This window comes from Oncorhynchus nerka, linkage group LG9b, assembly GCF_034236695.1.
Source record: "Oncorhynchus nerka isolate Pitt River linkage group LG9b, Oner_Uvic_2.0, whole genome shotgun sequence".
In the NCBI taxonomy this organism is placed as follows: domain Eukaryota; kingdom Metazoa; phylum Chordata; class Actinopteri; order Salmoniformes; family Salmonidae; genus Oncorhynchus; species Oncorhynchus nerka.
Window position 1 is genome coordinate 9,724,078 of NC_088424.1, and position 20,091 is coordinate 9,744,168.

General features: G+C 39.6%; 1 protein-coding gene across 2 annotated transcripts; it reads left to right on the plus strand.

Annotated features, from left to right (window-relative positions):
• The first annotated feature begins 619 nt into the window (after positions 1-619).
• On the plus strand, positions 620-19,101 carry epdr1 (ependymin related 1). 2 transcript variants are annotated; one of them, XM_029641987.2, is made up of 4 exons: positions 620-4,121; positions 4,655-4,863; positions 12,607-12,703; positions 15,893-15,977. In XM_029641987.2, exons 1-4 carry the CDS (start codon positions 3,820-3,822, stop codon positions 15,894-15,896), a joined length of 612 nt encoding a protein of 203 aa, XP_029497847.1. In that variant the 5' UTR covers positions 620-3,819; the 3' UTR covers positions 15,897-15,977. The 2 variants fall into 2 exon arrangements, with proteins under 2 accessions (XP_029497847.1, XP_029497846.1); XM_029641986.2 differs by lacking the exon at positions 12,607-12,703 and having other exon boundaries at positions 691-4,121; positions 15,893-19,101.
• The last annotated feature ends 990 nt before the right edge of the window (positions 19,102-20,091 follow it).

Consider the following 20,091-nt stretch of genomic DNA (forward strand, 5'->3'; position numbering starts at 1 on the left):
CTGTTGAGGCTACTGTAGACCTCCTTTGCAAAATAGTGTGTTTTAATCACTTATTTGGTGATGTGATTATATTTAGTATAGTTTTATCCCAAATATAACTTTTTAAAATGTTTTACAATTTAAATTTTTATGAAATTCACTGAGGATGGTTCTCCCCTTCCTCCACTGTCATGAACACCCTGAAGTCAAGTCGGCATATTTCCGAGTTCCCAGTTGTTTTAAATGCGGCATTATAACCTAACCCTCCCACATAGAGATCAATAGCAAAGATTATGGATATACTGACAAGATGCAAGTTACTGCTACTCTGTTTATCTTATACCCTGTTGCCTCGTCCCCTTACCACTATACATATCTACCTCCATCACTCCAATATCCCTGCACATGTAAATATTGTATTGGAACTGACTTAAAATATTTCCTGTGTATAGTTTGCATACTTACTTACTTTATTGTGTATTTCATATTTCCTATTCTTATTTCTCGTGTCTTTTTTTCTAGTAATACATTATTGAATATTGCATTGTTGGGTTTTGAGTAAGGCATTTCACTGTACATTGAAACTTGAAACTAGATGCATGTCTCTTCACCCTAACAATATGAGTCGTTGTCCACAAATTGGCCCAGCGGGCTGTCTAGCTCCCGCCTATCATATCTTTTGATTGGTGGATACATCTCATTATAGTTATATTATTTTGAATATGTCATGAAGGTTGTTGACGTCAACCACCTGTATTCCATGGAGAGAGACGCAATACTACTATGAATATGCATAGCCATGGAGAGAGACGCAATACTACTATGAATATGCATAGCAATCTTGAGACAATTCCGATACAGCGTGTTTTCTCAAAGTTCCTGGGATGTGACGTGTCGTACTTATATCAGTACACTAGTAACAACTTAAGCATTACGAAACTTATATTTGATCAATAAACCGAATGTAGCAAACAAGCCATACATGTTTTTGCTAACCAAATTCGAAACTCTCATTTACCGCCATACAAAAACTTATTGGTTGGTTTGCGAATAAAAAAAACGCCACCTACTGGAGGGAGACAGATTTTCCGCCGAGTTGGGCCTCTCTTCCTTCTCTGGCAATAGGTAATGGCGCAAAGAACTCCGCAATGGTTCGTTGAACAAAGCCTATTGGGAAATAGCGTTTTTGTAGGGTTTTGGATAAATGCCCAAAATAAGGTATGTGGTAAACACAAGTTTAGGAGCTCTTATAGGTTTTGTTCAATTAAATAATCTTAATCAGCTAACGTCACTTTTTGTGAATTATGACGCATTTTATGTAATTTAAAAAGGCACATAAAGCACAAAGCCTTCATCAATCATAAAGGTCATGATAATTGACTGATATGATCTCAGAACAAAACGTATAAAATCTCCCAAACCTGTGTTAATCTCAGACTTTATTTTCGCTATATGTGCCAAAACCCTATTTCTGTATAGCAATGGCTGAACAAACCAGAGGTAGGCTAACTAATGTCCGGTTTTTAGGACTACAAGCGGGCGAGCTCTATTGTCAGAGACAGTACAGTATGGTTTAGAAATTGTGCAATTGTTTTATCTCTGGCGAAACTAGCATCAGCTGATTGATGGAACCAAAACTTTTACAAGCCTGCCCTCTCATGACAAGTATGATAAAAAAAAACATGCACATAAACAGATCTATATAACAGTAAGATAAATAAGAACATAATGTAATTTAGCCTACGCACTATTGTACGGAACGCCGTTACACAGTTCTATTATAGAATGTTGTGTGTGCTGAATTTGCACGTGCAAGCCAAGCGCAACAATTACGATCACTGTCACAGCTATACAGTACCGCGTTGGTAATAAGGCATTATTTGTTCGACCGAATGGGAAAACGTCTGTGTAAGCATTCAATATTATTTGATATTAGATCAGGATCAAAAATGTTTGCAAATAACTTTTGGGGTAACTAGCTAGCTTTAGCTTGGTACCTAGCTAGCACCAATACAACCAGCCTGAAAACAATGAACAGTAGAAACTGGAGTCATTTTCATTATTCTTAGCAATGATTTAGGAATCCATGTGAGTAAGTATTAGCTAGGTAGCCACTTGTTGTTCTCCCATTGAAAAAAATAGCTAGCCTGCTACTTAACCCTGTTGCCCAAAACTAACGGTATAATCATCCAGCTAGCTTTATCTAACTACTATATTATGGCTTGACCGTACCGGGATATGTGTTGTGAAGATAGCCACAATAGTGGAATTTGTGGTTCTCCTTTCAAATAAAAGTCCCTATTTGAAAGTGATGCAGAAGGTTACAATTGGTGAAATCATGCCATATTTAGACTTGATAATGTTAAACATGGTTGGAGTGTTGGAATGTGGAGCAATGAAATGGGGTATCAGTCCACTCGGAGACACCCAGAGTGACAACTGTGAAGAGTTTACAGAAATATTAGCGTTGTAGCTCATATTGCGGGACTTTGACTGTCGGAAATCACCTCCCCAGTCAGACTATTGTGCGTTTTGACATTCATATTGCACTGTACAGCCTTACCTAATGAGGGATCAATGAAATATGGTATCAGCCTACTCAGTACCCAAGTGCTTTTCCCCCAAAGTCCTCCTCAAGAGTTATCAAGCTCCAAAACATACACAATGTATTATTTTTCCTCTGGAACAGTGTTCAATACAGATAGTATGTTAACTGGTACAATAAATGTGGCTCAATTCACAGTTGTTTCAGAGTCCCGCAATAAGTGCTATGTCACTGATCCACAATCCATAGGTAGGCTGTACTGTGAAATAAGTATGCCCCCAATGCAATTCTAAAGTCTAATACATCCAGTGTGATTTCAACATTTTTGTCAAATCAATAAATTATTGTATTTTGTTGAATTTTGGCATAATTATACTATTTGTATTCATTTGCATTACTGTCAATGACATTTTATTTTGAAGGCTAACCGCAAAGTCCACTATTGTGGCTAATCCTTATTGTGGCTAGCTTCACATAAATGGGTCCGCCCACCATTAATCAAGTAAGAACTGTCTTACAAATTAGGGTTATTTTAGATGATGACACCTAGCTACTTGATCTGTAACCCTTAGCTAGCTAACTATAGCTACTGAAACATATTATGTCGTTTTGCTGTGTTTTTGGGGAAGAACATTGTTTACATCCATCAGCTAGCTAGCGTTTTTACGATCAGCACTGTCCAGGGAAGGGCAGGTGCGCGAGACAACTATACCAGTATCATAGCATACATATCGATGAATCCTTGTGACATATGAAATACGAGTGATACTGTAATCATTGTGTAATAACTACGTAAAAAATGTATGAACGCGATAAATTGTTATGTGACTGCAGTCCTATTCAGGTCCTGATTGGTCAACAAGCTTATTTGACACGTCAAATAGTGTTCTTTGGATTGTGTCACTTTTGAAAAGTCAAGACCCAAACGGCGTTCCATACTATGTATGGACTATTATTTGTTGGCTATTATTTATGTTTATATCATTTATATAAATACATTGTAAAGAAATAAAGATAAGTGGGCAAATATCAATTTTAAACATGTACATTTCAAAATGCAAAATGTTCCTGTGCTTGTTCAATTCTAAGGTACGACTACATATCATGCTATTTATGTTTACAATAATTAATATAACAATGTTACCGTAAATGTATCCTTTTTATACAAACATGTTTATTATCATAGGACGGATTTGCGACTGCGTGAGCTGCTCTGAAAAAACAAACGGGCTTTTTATTTGAGTGTAACGGTATCAAAGACTCTGTGGTGTTATCAACCTGCTGCCACATATCAAATGAAATCAACAGTTCATGATTTTTACCTTCACTTAAATGATTTCCATATCTCCAGGATGACTCATGTTGTACCTCTTGTGTTTGCATTTTGCTTGGGAGCGGTGGTACCTGCTTTGAGCTACCCGGAGACAGCTTTCGCACCGCCGGTTCAGCCCTGTCTTGCGCCCTTACAATGGGAGGGCAGATCCGTTGAATACAACCACAACACAGGACGAAATACACGGGCCTCGGTGTCGTATGATGCACAGAACCACAGAATAAGGCTTCTTCAACAGAATAAAAGACATACACCATGCCAGAAGTAAGCAGGCTACTTTGAAACATTCGTTTTTATTCATGAATAGCGTTTGTCCAACTGCTGAGGTCAAGTAAACAAAGGTTAGGTATTGTGGATACTGATGAAATACCGATGAAGGCCGCTACAAAGCGTCAATATGGCTAGAGCCGTCCCTCTACCATTGTGATTGCAGACCTAAATAGACAATAACAGCAAACTTATGAAACAAAAATATAAAATCTAAGACATTTTGTGTGATATTGAACCTTTACCAATATAATAAGACTATAAATGTTTTTGAATTCATATTTGAAATAATAAGCAGATGTGTTCTTTATGAACTAGAACTGTTTTATGTTCAGACCTATGAGTCAGCATTGCTTCTGACCTTCATGAAAGTAGTTGATCCAGTGCCCTGTTTTTGGATTTTTGCATTTCTTGTTGAATAGCTACTATTTACCTAGCTACAGTATGAACGATTCAAATCACATGCATTTTCTCCTATTATTACAAACTTGACATTTTAATATTTCCTTTGTTTTGCACTCACTCTCCAGATACTTTGAGTTTATCTACCTGTACAACAGTGGCCTGCTGTTCCAGATCGAGCAGAAGACGAAGCAGTGTTCTAAGATCCCCTTGACCCAGGCCTGGGACCCCTTTGACATCCCTATGAACTCCACCTATGAGGACCAGTACTTTATCGGTGGACCTGGAGACATGATCGAGGTGCAGGAGTGGTCAGATAGGAAACCGGCCCGCAAAAGTAAGTAAGTGCCTTTAAACGGGGTGTGGTAGTAGGTTCCAGGCATACCGGTTTGTGCGTCAAGAACTGCAATGCTGCTGTGTTTTTCACACTCAAAATTTTCCGTGTGACTCAAAAATTGTCCACCACCCAAAGGACATCCAGCCAACTTGACACAACTGTGGGAAGCATTGGAGTCAACATGGGCCAGTATCCCTGTAGAACGCTTTCGACGCCTTGTAGAGTCCATGTCCCGTCGAATTGAGGCTGTTCTGAGGGCAAAAGGGGGTGCAACTCGAGATTAGGAAGGTGTTCCTACACTCACTCCATTGTGTTACTAGGTGCTTGTTGAAAAACTGTATACTTAGAAGGAAGTGAAGGTCCCTGATGAAGGTCCATTGAAGACCAAAAAGTTGGTTTATAAATGTTTGGAAGCATCAAGCTCACCTGGCTGGCAAACACCATCTTATTTAGAAGAAACAGGAAATGCTTCAATGTTTACTTATATTTTCATATACAGAGCAATGTTAAACCAATAGAAACAACTGTAAAGTTATTCTTCTTATCGACTCAGAGAACCAAACAGCCTTGTGTTTTACTTGGCCACCTGAGCAATGGTTATAATACATTTAAAATATGGGGTGCAAATTTAAAATAGGGGGTGCAAACATATGTTTTTGCACCATTTTTTTTTCCAGAACATTATCATAATCCATTAGATAATTTATAAATGTTCACTTATTTTTTAGCTAGTCTGTTTAAAAATATATATATTATAGTTTTATAAATGGTATAAATGTGTGATATGCTCCCCCCATAGCCCCAAGATGAATGGTTTTGATCTTTAAAGTTTTGTTTCACTATGTGCTCCACTGCAAGTTATAGAAGATGCCAAAACTGGATATAACAATAGGCCAGTGTGGCCCAAATCTTTTTAATTTTACCCCCTTTTCTCCCCAATTTCATAGTATCCAATTGTTAGTAGTTACTATCTTGTCTCATCGCTACAACTCCCGTACGGGCTCGGCAGAGACGAAGGTTCAAAGCCATGCGTCCTCCGAAACACAAGCCAACCAAGCCGCACTGCTTCTTAACACAGCGCTCATCCAACCCGGAAGCCAGCCGCACCAATGTGTCGGAGGAAACACTGTGCACCTGGTTAGCGCGCACTGCGCCCGGCCCGCTACAGGAGTCGCTGGTGCGCGATGAGACAAGGTTATCCCTACCGGCCAAACTCTCCCTAACGACACTAGGCCAATTGTGCGTCACGGACCTCCCGGTCACGGCCGGCTGCGGCTGGTCAGGGCCCTAGACCACTGCGTCACCCAGGAGGCCCAGTTTTCCCCAAATCAATACTTATGACATATCCAGCTCCATACGGTGTAGTATTTTTTTTTTAAAGCAACATCTGATAACATTAGCTAGCTAGATCATGTTAGCAAGATAGCTAGCTAGATAAGGTTAGCATTCAAGCTAGCTTCACTGACAGCCTTCAGTGCCCTATTTGTTAATGTTTATCAACTCCACGTGGAAATTCTCATACCCAATTTGTGAATATGTATAAGTAGCCTTCATCATTCTTCGGTTGAACCTAAACATGCATTTCCTCTCTAGGACAGGAAATTACAATGAAATAGTGGTGGCAACTTCCTCTGGGGAAGTCCGTTAAAGAGGAATTTCCCCCTGGCTCTGCCACGACATAGTCATTACTATATTAACAACATTACGTTTTTGTTAAAAACATCAACATTATCCAAACCACAAGCTAGAAGAAGTACATTTTAATTTCACTGCTAGAATCGGAAAGTTTTGACTTCCTTTGTATTCATCTGCTCATAGTGAACCACAAAGTCCAGCATTCATAGCGAATGCAGATACCACCCCGTTAAGTAGATGGGGCATGCCCACAAACTTGGTTCATGCCGTTATTTACTTTGAACGACCAACACACAGTAATCTCAGAACTTCTATAGGTAATTTTTTAAAAGTTTGTCATCATGCCCGTGTGCTGTTCTGGCTGTCTGTGCTAATTTCAAATAAGTGGATTCAAATATGGATTCACAAAATATATTTAAATAAGCTGTACAGGGCTCTGTAGCATCAAACAGATGTTAGACATTCAGATATATCCAAATAATGTTTATTTGTCAAAATCTAAAATACAGGGGAATGTTCAATATTTAATGCCATCTCAAAAAGAGGACTCGGTATTCAACAACAAATGTATATGGTAACATACCCCCAAAAATACAGTATGAACAGTGTAGTACAGTTCAGTGTGTCTCAGGTGTAGTAAAGTGCAGAGAACTGTAGCTACAGATTGTTACAACAGATGTTATTTAACCAAAGATTTTTGGTATCCATTACTGGGATTTACAGGATGAGTACTGTTTGGTGTAGCATAGGAAATGTTCGACCAATTTTAGCTTGGCAATGCTGTTTTCGTCCTCGATACGTGGAAACAGAAGCCTCAAAATGTCTGTGTTCTGTTGCAGGGGGTCCGTTCGAAATTTAGAAAATGCTTTGTTATTAAAATCAATACTTTTCAAATCAAATTGTATTTGTCACATGCGCCGAATACAACAAGTGTAGACCTTATTCTGAAATGCTTATTTGCCCTTAACTCACAATCCAGAAACATTTGCTGAATAAACTAAAGGAAAAATAGTTACAAAATAAAATAATAGCAGATAACAATTGATCGAGACAGGTGCGTGTCCACCCCAAAGTGCCGCATGTCATGATGACAGACACCAGTCTCGATGAATGAGAGAATAATTTAAATAAACAGGGTGGAGACGTACACATGGTTGGATTACTTGATGGAGCAAAATCTGTATTTACTTTAGTAACTGAGCATTTTCTGAATTCAAACTGACCCCCTGCAAATGAACATGGATATTTTATGAGACTTGTGTTTCCACGAATTGAGGACGAAGACCGCAAGGTTGGTCGAAAATTCTGTGCTACACCAAACGGTACCTATTCTGTAACTCGCAGTAAGGGATACCAAAATGTTTTGGTTAAATCACATTATCTGGTGTAACAATCTGTAGCTAAAAGAACTGGTGGGGAATGTACAATGATGGGAGAGGTGGTCATGGTAGAATTGCCATTCCAAAGAAACATACAGTAAGTTCAGGGAACACTTGTAGGTCAGGGAACACTTTGTCATGATCAAACTGCCATTCAGCTCCTCTTGAGTCATCTTCTGCTTGAAATCTGGCATAATGTCCAATCCATCAAGAGGGATATATTTCACAGGATACAGTTCTGCTACAATGACACACGCAGGCAAATTAATTATGTTTCTCTCCAAAAATCCACTCCAGGAAGAATCCCAGGCACCACACGGTATGGTCTGTAAGACAACAAATTTATAATAAATTAGACTTCATTGCACAATTTGAACGACAGTTGAACTGTGCCAGCATAACAACATTTGGGTAGACTAGTTGAACATGCATACATGTGCATAGGCACAGAGATTACATTTAGAACAATATCTAGCCTAATAGAAATAAATATGGCGTGACCCTCAACCTTTGCACAGTGACCAGACCGTGCAAATGTACCGAAGTAGGTAGGCTGACAGTATCAAGCTACAGCCATGTCTAACAGGCATGCTTAGGAAAATATTTGCTCAGTAAAAATAATCAAGCGTATCAGTTTTTGAGATTTACAACTGTTAAATTGTTGTATTTTTGTTTCTCCTCACTGTTAGCTAGCTAGTAAACCAAACTAGCTAAGTTGCTGGATAGCTAATATATGTTATTTACAACTGTTTGGAATCCTATCTTGCGTCATGCCTATAAATTTGTCATTTTGAAATGCATCCACGGTCATAATCATAAGCAACCCTCATCAATTATGCTACATAACTAGCTAGTAAAACTATTTACAGTTGCTGATGTTACACGTTTGCTAAAAAGTTACAAATGAGAGGCCTGGCGCATAGTAACAAGTTAGCAGATGCCATGTTATAGCTTGCTGTTTAGTAGCCATATCTACAACTAAAAAGAGAAGAGCTTTTACAATGGAGATACAATAGATCTCCGACTTTAAAACCTCTTCTATTTATAGTCATAGATATGGCTACCTGTAGTTGTCATCTAAACCCAGCAAAAAAAGAAATGCCCTTTTTCAGGACCCTGTCTTTCAAAGATAATTCGTCAAAATCCAAATAACAAAATCCAAAATAATTTTGGATGAAAAGCATGCCCAAATTAAACGTCCTGCTACTCGGGCCCAGAAGATATGATATGCATATAACTGGTAGATTTGGATAGAAAACACTCTAACGTTTCCAAAACTGTTAAAATAGTGTCTGTGAGTATAACAGAACTGATTTGGCAGGCGAAAACCCGAGACAAATCCATCCAGGAAGTAGTTTTTTGGGGGTTTTGTAGTTTTCTATTCAATGCCATTACAGGATCCATTGACTTAGGACTCAATTTGCAGTTCCTATGCCCTCCACTAAATGTCAACAGTCTTTAGAAATGGTTTCAGGCTTGTATTCTTGTAAATGAGTGAGTAAGACCAATCTGAATGAGTGGACCCTGACTTGTCACAGAGCTTTTTCATGCTCAATCCCGAGAGAGTGCATTTCTTGTTTACCTTTTATATTGAAGACGTTATTGTCCGGTTGAAATATTATAGATCATTTAGGCTAAAAACAACCTGAGGCTTGAATATAAACATCGTTTGACATGTTTCAATGAACTTTATGGATACAATTTGGATGTTTTGTCTCCCTGTTTTTACTGTGTTTGAGCCTGTGGATTACTGAAGAAAACGCGAACAAAACAGAGGTTTTTGGATATAAAGAGACTATCGAACAAAAGGAACATTTATTGAGCAAATGAATGTCTTCTGAGTGCAAGCATATGAAGATCATCAAAGGTAAGGGATTAATTTTCTCTCTGTTTCTGAGTTTTGTAACTCTTCTGCTTGGCTGGTTACTGTTTGTAATGATTTGTCAACTGGGCTATGTTCTCAAATAATCGTAAGGTATGCTTTCGCCGTAAAGCATTTTTTAAATCTGACACCGTGGTTGGATTCACAGGAAGTTAGGTTTAAAGATGATGTAACATATGTTTTGTTTTCTGAATTTTTATCATGAGTATTTCAATATTTGAATTTGGCGCTCTGCAATCTCACTGGATGTTTGCCAGGTGGGACGTAGCGTCCCACATACCCTAGAGAGGTTAAACACGGTTTCCCATGCTTGTTCAATGAACCATAAACAATTCATTAACATGCACCTGTGGAACGGTCGTTAAGACACTAATAGGCAATTAAGGTCACTTATGTTTGCTCCTTGTATAATGACAAACCGTGGCGTAGGTTTAACCACTTTTAATGAACATATACTTCACCTAGAAAACTCCCTGTTTAGCCATGCAAGGCATTCTTCAACCACCTAACCCCCCCCCCCCCCCCGCATAGCCTGCTGGGTAACGTAGCCTAAATGTTATTAACACATAACAACACATTTTCCTTCCTTTAAAATAAAACTACTTTTCTATGTAACTACACATGTCACATCACATTTGTTTACCCAACCTGCATAACATGCAATTTTCAATTAACACACATTTCTTTCCCCCAATTGTTACTGCTTTTTTTTTTTACATTGCTCTCATCACTGAAGAGGCAATAAACTTATTCTGATGTATTATTTTTTCAACTAAATATAGTCTGTCCAACAATACTCTATTGTGGCTCTATTTCTTTTCACATAAACAAAACATTCAGTCCAGGTGCCCCTTTCTTAAAAACGTTTTATTTATTAGCAATTGGCCTAGCCAGAGTGGCCTAGCCAGTCTCCAGACCTTAATCCCATAGAAGATCTGTGGAGGGAGCTGAAGGTTCGAGTTGCCAAACGTCAGCCTCGAAACCTTAATGACTTGGAGAAGATCTGCAAAGAGAAGTGGGACAAAATCCCTCCTGAGATGTGTGCAAACCTGGTGGCCAACTTCAAGAAACGTCTGACCTCTGTGATTGCCAATGGGTTTTGCCACCAAGTACTAAGTCATGTTTTGCAGAGGGGTTAAATACTTATTTCCCTCATTAAAATGCAAATTAATTTACAACATTTTTGACACCCGTTTTTCTGGATTTTTTTGTTTTTATTCTGTCTCTCACTGTTCAAATAAACCTACCATTAAAATTATAGACTGATAATTTCTTTGTCAGTGGGCAAACGTACAAAATCAGCAGGGGATCAAATACTTTTTCCCCCTCACTGTACATGTATCTTATACCGTTTTAAAGGTAGTCTTGTTGTTAATCCCACCACAGTGTCCGGTTTCAAATAGACTTTACGGCGAAAGCACCACAAACGATTATGTTTGGTCACCACCAAACCACAATAAAAACAGCCATTTTCCCAACCAAAGAGAGGAGTCACAAAAAGCACAAATAGAGATAACATTAATCACTCACCTTTGATGATCTTCATCAGATGACACTCATAGGACTTCATGTTACACAATACATGTATGTTTTGTTTGATAAAGTTCATATTTATCAAAATATGAGTTTACATTGGCACGTTCCATTCACTAGTTCTAAAAACATCCAGTGATTTTGCATTGCATCGATTCAACAGAAATACTCATCATAAATGTAGATGATAATACAAGTTATACACATGGAATTATAGATATACATGTCCTTAACGCAACCGCTGTGTCAGATTTCAGAAAAACTTTACGGAAAAAGCAAACCATGCAATAATCTGAGACGGTGCTCAGAACAAGTCAAATTAGCCGCCATGTTGTAGTCAACATAAACCATCAATTACATGCTAAATATTCCCTTACCGTTGATCTTCATCAGAATGCACTCCCAGGAATCCCAGGTCCACAATAAATGCTTGATTTGTTCGATAATGTCCGTTATTTATGTCCAATTAGCTACTTTTTTTAGCGTGTTTGGTACACCTATCCAAACGCTGGTGATTGTCGATCATTTTTTCATCAAAATCTTCAAAAAGGTATATTACAGGTCGAAGAAGCATTTCAAACTAAGTACAGAATCAATCATTAGGATGTTATCATAAATCTTCAATAAACTTCCAACCGGAGAATTCCTTTGTGTCTTGAGGAGGAACGGAACGCAGGAAGATATCATGTCGTATGCGTGTGACCTGGAACTGGCTCTCTGCCAGTAGTCTGACTCATTCCCCTCTCATTCAGTCCCACAACACAGTAGAAGCCTCATTCAAATTTCTGTAGATGGTTGACATATAGTGGAAACCCTAGGAAGTGAATCTTCATTCATATCCCAAGGGGATTTCAATAGGGAATGGGTTGAATATATACCAACCTCAGATTTCTCACTTCCTGTTTGGATTTGTTCTCAGGTTGCCTGCCATATGAGTTCTGTTATACTCACAGACATAATTTAAACAGTTTTAGAAACTTCAGAGTGTTTTCTATCCAATACTAATAATAATATGCATACATTAGCAACTGAGACTGAGGAGCAGGCCGTTTACTCTGGGCACCCCTGGGCACCTTTCATCCAAGCTACTCAATAGCCTTTCAGGGGCTCTGACAGTCTTTTTTGGTCATTCTGTGCTTCCTGAAGTAGTTGGACAGCGTTGTCAGTCAGGGTGTTCTGACTGAATTGTCCATTTCTAAAGGCATTTGACGCTTCAGCAGTATCCTCCTGATGATCCTCAGTCCCTTGAGTGAATGGCTGAAGCCTTAGATCCACTCTGTTTCGTCTCAGTTGTGCTCCGTTTGGATCTCATAGGATCACGGTGCAACTTCTCTCTGCACACACCCTTGCTGCATCCAGATTCCTGTAGTGATGTCTCGGAGTCGTACATGATCTCCAGGTTTCAGTTCAGGTAAGTGTCTTGTACTTTTACTGTGTTGCTGTTTTTGTCTGTCTTTCTGTTTTTCCTTTGCGAATAGTGACTTTGTGAGCACCTCTGGGGGTTAGCAAGTCCTCATGGATGGGTAGGTTGGTTCTGATGCGACGTCCCATCAACATTTGTGCAGGTGAAAGTCTGTTCTGCAGTGGTGCGCTGCGGAAGATCATCAGATTTTTTAGGAAATCCTCCTTTCCAACGTGTGCCTTTTTCATTAGACCTTTGACGATTTTGACTGAACTCTCTGCTAAGCCGTTGGACCTTGGGTAGTTGGGGCTGGAAATGTTGTGTCGGAATCCCCAGTCGTTAGCGAACTATCGGAATTCGGAACTTGAGAACTGCGGGCCATTGTCTGAGTACAGTTCAGATGCAACCCCATGTCTTGCAAAGACTGATTTCAGGTAGGTGATTACAGCTTTGCTGGAGGTAGTTGGCAGTGTTGCTACTTCAGGGTAGTTTGAGTAGTAGTCGGTAACAACAATGTGACTTTTGCCATTGCAGTCAAAAAGGTCAACTCCAACTTTGTAGTAGGGTCTGTTGGGTACTGGATGAGGGATTAGCGGCTCTGCTTGCTGCTTTGGCAGTTCACATGAAGCAGTGGTCTGGCTGATTTCCTGGTTCATTCTTGGCCAGTACATTACTTCTCGTGCTCGTCGTTTGCATTTTTCCTCACCCAAGTGGCCGTCGTGTATTTTCTGTAGCATTTCTTTACATAGTGTCATGGGAATGATAATCTTGTTGCCTTTGAACACTATGTCACCCACAACGGTGCGCTCTGCTCTGCACATCCAGTAATCCTGTATTCTCTTTGGACAGTTGTTTTTCTGTGCGGGCCATCCTATCAGTGTTGTTTCTTTCAACTCTGTCATTGTTTGGTCAGCTGCAGTCTCTCTTTTGATCTGCTCCATTCTCTCAGAAGACACAGGAAGTGATGCTACGATCATGTCAACGTAGGCCTGAATCTGTGTTTTTATGTGTGTCGAAGCTCTCTTTCTTGTTGACTGCTCAAGAAAGCGTGTCGTGGCGAACATGAACTTTCCCGGGGTATAGATCATCTTCACATCATACTTTTGCAGTCGGATCAACATTCTCTGGATTCTCATTGGTAAATCATTCAGTGGCTTAGATATGATTGACACCAATGGTCTGTGGTCGGTTTCTACTTCGAAGTCTCGTCCTTAGACTTATTAGTGAAACCTTTCACAAGCGTATGTGCTCGCATGTAGTTCTTTCTCTATTTGTGCATACCTTGTCTCTGCGCCTGTCAAGGCTCTGGACTCATAAGCGACAGGTTGCCATATGTCGTCATGCTGTTGCAGAAGAACTGCTCCTAGGCCAAACTGACGCATCTGCAGAAATCCTTGTGCTTTTCTCTGGATCATAGAACCTGAGCATTGGCTCTTCTGTGATTGTCTTCTTTAGGTTTTTGAAGCAGTTTTCCTGTTCATGGGACCATTCCCATTCATTTTTCTGTTCCAGAAGACATCTGAGTGGAGCTGACTGTGCTGACAGTTGAGGTATGAACTTTGCAAGGTAGGGGATCATGCCCATGAAGCGTCTGACGTCGTCCTGGTTTTTCGGGCGCTCCATGTTGTTGATGGCTGATGTTTTCCTCAGGTCTGGTTTGACTCCATCCTCTGAAAGTACGTCTCCCACGAATGTAAGTGTTTTCACACCAAACTCGCATTTGTCCTTGTTTAGTTTTAGGTTGACTTTCCGTGGTTGGCAACTTGAAATGCTTTATTGAGATCTCTCGGGTCTAGACATATCCTGAGATCGCCCTTCTTTTTCACCACGATAACCAGTGAGCTTACCCAGTCTGTAGGTTCATCCATTATTGTCCATCTTTTCCATGCGTCCGAGTTCCTCCTTGAGCTTTTTCCTCAGTGCAAATGGAACTTTTCTGCATGCATGCACAACTGCAGTAATTTTGTCATCAGTACATATTTTGTGTGCTCCTGGTAACATCCAAGACCCTCAAACACATCCTCATACTCAGCCAGTAATGATTTTTGGTCATTTTCACTCTGTGACGTCACTACATACACACTTTTCAACAAATTTAGCTTTTCACATGCATTGATCCCTAGAATAGGCTGTACACTCATTTCCACAAACAGCAGCTGTGCTCTGAACTGTTTTCCTTTGTGCTGTAAAGTTACTATGCAGCTTCCTTTGACTGGTACGTTCTCCCCAGTATAACCAGTAACCTTAATTTTCACCGGGTGTATTTTGCTCTTCACCTTAAGTGTTTTGTAGTCATCCAGCGACAACCTAATTAAGTCAGCAAACATAAAAATGATTTGATCCCCCCCCCACTGTAACACAGTGTGTTAGCTAGCAACACACAATATGGGTTTCAGTAGATAAACTAAGTTATTTTGTCAGCTTGTATATTTAGCAATGAGTCTGCTGATAGGAACATCACTGAAAGACATCCAATAGCTCTACTGAACAAGGACAACCATATCTACACACACAATGACATAATGAAAACATGCCCAGATTCCCCCAGGGTGAAAATCCCCTTTATCAAGGGTGTTCAGTGCAAAGTGCTTGTCAGGAGATGACAAGCAACTTATTTCAAAAGGTCAAGGGCATCATGTGAATCAGTCAACAGTCAACACAGATTTTGTCCACTTGACCCCTGGTGGTGATTTCCTAGTTGTCTTGCTGCAAATTGGCTCTTGGTGAAATGGGATCGTTTTCACCACTCTGAGAATACAGACCCTTGCAAAGTATCCTATTTGTATGTTGTGATGTCTAACTCATAATTGTGCATTATTGTGGAAGATATTCATGTGCATAGTGTTTTTTCAAGTTTTTCAGATTTTATTGAACATATTGTGCTAGAGGTTGTCAAAGGGCAGTTGACCAGATTCAAACATAAGCAGACACTGTAGATATGTGTCAAATGCTGCGCCAGTATTGCTAGGCCACATTAGCCACTATGTGACTGTTTAACTTCTTAAATCATGTGGAACAGATCATCAAGTCACAGCCTTGCCATGGACTGATTAACCTGTGTGTGTGTGTGTGGGGCGGGGAAGCTCATGTTTTTAACCTATGGTATTCTATGTAGACGCAACAGAACATTTTAATGTGCAAATTTCCCCTCAGGGACAATAAAGTCAATCCTAATCCTACCTCTCCCTGCTACACCAGATGAGGCGTGGGTGGGCGTCTACACAGTGAAGGACTGCTACCCTGTCCAGGAGACCTACACCAGGAACAGCAGCATCACTACCTCTACCCGCTTCTTTGACCTCCAGCTGGGCATCAGCGACCCGGAAGTCTTCACACCGCCCAGCAGCTGCCAGTCAGCCCGCCCAGAGAGGATGGACTCTGACTGCTGAGGCCTTCACCTTTCCCCTTTGACCCCATGCTCATTGACCCCATGCTCTGTTTTCACATTTCCCCCACTTTTTAAATTTTTAAATTGAACCTTTATTTAACTAGGCAAGTCAGTTAAGAACTAATTCTTATTAGTGCCGGTTTAGGTGTAGGTCCAACTGTCCCGGCATCCCGGTTAGAGGATGTAGAATGACCAGCAGGAGACAGGGAGACAAGGCACACTTTATTACCAAACACACACACACACATGGCAAACTGGAAGAGGAGACTATTAGTAGTGTAAGTGTTGTAGTGGTTGTCTACAAGAGAAGAGCATGTATTACATAATGGCATTACAGGCTAATGACTATGTAATAGCAATGAGGATGACACGTACTATAATGGTCAGGTATTAGCATAAGCTAATGTGGTACACAGTAGGATACAATAGTACACTATGGACAGAGCTACTAGCATGTATTAGCAGCTAGGCTAACAGTATGGCTTACAAAGAGAAGTTTGTAGCAACCAACTAATGTAGCACACATTATGACAGTATATACAGGTGGGCTAGCATAGCATAGTATACACAAGATACAATTAGTGGCTAGCATATGTAAAATATACAAGAAAAGCTAGCATGCTAGGCTAGCAGGCCACAGGCTGTGGGTAGTAGCACACAATATATACAGTGGAGGCTTGTAAGCTTCAGGTTATAGGTACAGCATACAGAACTATGTACAGTAGGGAGGAGTTTGCATTAGGGTTAGCAGCTAGGAGTTAGCATGCTATTTGGCTAACAATGGACATCTTGGTAGAGGCTACGATTCGTATGAGGAAGTGACCGGATGTTACCGGTCGGCCATTTTAGGTGAGCAACTCGAAGATCTAACTGGTAGCCATCTTGGGTTCCATAACAACAATGAATGGATTACTCCTCATGGCCTGCATACTGTACTGTAGCCAGAACTATGCCAAGCCGATAGATAACTTGTTTTAATGTTACATGGGATTGCAGACAGAAGTAATCCTAACATAACAACTAATGAAACATGTATAAGCATATACTAACATAATAATATCAGCCTATAACATGTAAGCAGATGTTTTGTAGTGATTTCTATGTTGAAAATGTAAAGAATATTTGCTTGTCTATGGTGTGTAATGAGGAGCAACCAGATGCTGAATTTGACATATTTATTAATTTGCTTGTTCCAGTTCCTAATAAGCATGCATCCATTAAGAAAATGACTGTAAAAATGTAAATCTCTGTGGATTGATGAGGAATTGAAAAATGTTATGGTTGAGAGGGATGAGGCAAAAAGATTGACCAATATGTCCGGCTGCACAGCCGATTCGCAAACATACTGTACATTAAGAAATCATGTGACTAAACGAAATAAGAATCTGTACTTTGAAACAAAGATAAATAATATAAAGAATGATAATAAAAAGCTTTGGAGTACCTTAAATGAAATTTGGGGCAAAAAGGCAACCTTGGCTCCATCATTCATTGAATCAGATGGCTCACTCATCACAAAATCCACTGATATTGCCAAGTACTTTAATGATTTGTTCATTGACAAGGATAGCAAACTTAGGCATGACATGCCAACATCAAATTCTGAACCTACACATCCATTTATAACTGACAAAATTATGAAAGACAACGTTGTAATTTTGAATTCCGTAACTTGAATGTGGAAGAGGTGAAACAATTATTGTTGTCTAACAACAATGACAAGCCACCGGGGTCTGACAACTTGGATGGAAAATTACTTAAGGGTGATAGTGGATGATATTACCACTCCTTTTTGCCATCTCTTCAATCTAAGCCTACAGGAAAGTGTGTGCCCTCAGGTCTGGAAGAAAGCAAAAGTCATTCCGCTACCCAAGAATAGCAAAGCACTGGTTCAAACATCCAACCAAACATCAGCCTGTTACCAACCCTTAGTAAAGTTTTGGAAAAAATGGTGTTTGACCAGATACAATGCTATTTCACAGTAAAAATAATAATTGGTCTCTTCACAGTCCCCAAATCCAGAACAGATTATGGGAGGTGTACAGTACTACATAGAGCCATCACTACATGGAACTTCCACATGAAGTTACTCATGCAAGCAGTACAATTACATTAAAATACACCTTATGGAACAGCAGGGAATGTGAAGACACACAGGCACAGACATATGGATACACTCACATGATAACATACGCACACTATACACATATGTACACGTGTGCATTTTATGTCGTAGATATGTGCTAGTGAAGTAGTGGACTGAGGGCACACACATAATGTGTTGTGAAATCTGTTGTGAATTGAATTGTAATGTTTTTAAAACTGTATAACTGCCTTAATTCTGCTGGACCCCAGGAAGTATGCTGCCTTCAAATTAATTTGGGAAGGGTCCATAAGTGTGTTGAGGTGGAGGACAGATAGGTGGTTGGCCGAAGCCTTAAAGGGAGGAACAGATTTTTTTGTATATGACAGTAAAACATTCTTGTGACACAAATTTGTTGGCCCCTTCAATTCTTACACATTTTGTCCTAAAACATATATTCCAACACTCAGCCGCTAAGAAAAATTTGCTTAACTACTAAACTTAAAACCAATCAGAACTCCCGTACATACACCTCGTGATGAAGGCTATGCTTCTATCTATGATGTAAACACAGCTTCTTGTGAAAACGTGAGCTGCTGTCTGATGAAGAGGAACATTTACATAGCTAGCTAGCTCCCAGCTCTGTTTTTGAGTGCACTTGAAATATGTTGCATACAATATGAATTGTCTTGACAATATGAAGAGGTAGATCTGTTTACCATTTAGCCAATTTATTGAAAGCTAGCCAATGTTACAGACAAGCCTACTGTAAATGTCAACTTGTGTTTCATTAGCCATCTCTCTGTCAGTTAATTAAATTGTTGAATCATGTTTAGGCCTGATACATACAGTATGTCTCATTTCAAATAACTAGCTGCAGGCTTAAAGAAACATATACTTTGCATAGAAACCCAAATAAAAGCATGTAGATAGAAAGATGTGTGTGTGTGTCATGTATGCTAGAATGAGGGTTTAAAAGCGACAGCTGCATATTAGCCAATACATATGGCATAGCCTACACATAAAGCATACCTTGTAATACAATATAATATTTAAAAAAAAACTGTTGTACAATGTGCTCTGCAATAAGATAACTAGAGTTTGATTTGTAAACCAGATGAGTTCTCAAATAGCATCTGCCCAATACCATGGACGGCATGCATCATGTGGTTGCTTTGGAATATAAGGTACAGAGAATGATAAAGAACCTGTAGAATTATAGAAAAAGCAGTTGGGAAATTAATGTTTGAGTTTCAGATACGTGAGTATATTTAGGTGGTTAAAATGAATAACTTTCCTACTAACAGTGCCGTGGGGGGCTCAATCGTACAGTCCAGAAATTAGAGCTTTGCCATCTATGCCAAAAGCCTGGGCCTCTGATGGAAACATTAGAACTGCCATCAATACATGCTTCTTTTTAGGAGCATTTGTGTGCCCGGGCCCCATATTGAAAGGCCCCCACCCATGTACAGTGGGGAGAACAAGTATTTGATACACTGCCGATTTTGCAGGTTTTCCTACTTACAAAGCATGTAGAGGTCTGTAATTTTTATCATAGGCACACTTCAACTGTGAGAGATGGAATCTAAAACAAAAATCCAGAAAATCACATTGTATGATTTTTAAGTAATTAATTTGCATTTTATTGCATGACATAAGTATTTGATCACCTACCAACCAGTAAGAATTCACAGACCTGTTAGTTGTGCTGCCTTATTTAGTGACCTGTCGAAGGCATTTGATACGGTTGACCATTTCTTACTTGTTCAAAGGTTGTCTGAAATAGGCCTAGATCAGGCATCTTGCAATTGGTTCAAGAACTATTGAACGGAAAGGACACAGTGTGTGCTTACTGATGGTTTCAAATCTAGTTTCCTTAATGTTTTGAAAGGTGTGCAGCAGGCCTCAATTTTGGGCCCTGTTCTC

Bases quoted from the DNA above. Each gene is read 5' to 3' on its own strand.
- epdr1 (XM_029641986.2), top strand. From the start codon at position 3,820: ATGAAATCAACAGTTCATGATTTTTACCTTCACTTAAATGATTTCCAT. The intron at 4,122-4,654 runs GTAAGCAGGCTA...CTCACTCTCCAG, and splicing joins AGACATACACCATGCCAGAA to ATACTTTGAGTTTATCTACC. The intron at 4,864-15,892 runs GTAAGTAAGTGC...CTGCTACACCAG, and splicing joins TAGGAAACCGGCCCGCAAAA to ATGAGGCGTGGGTGGGCGTC.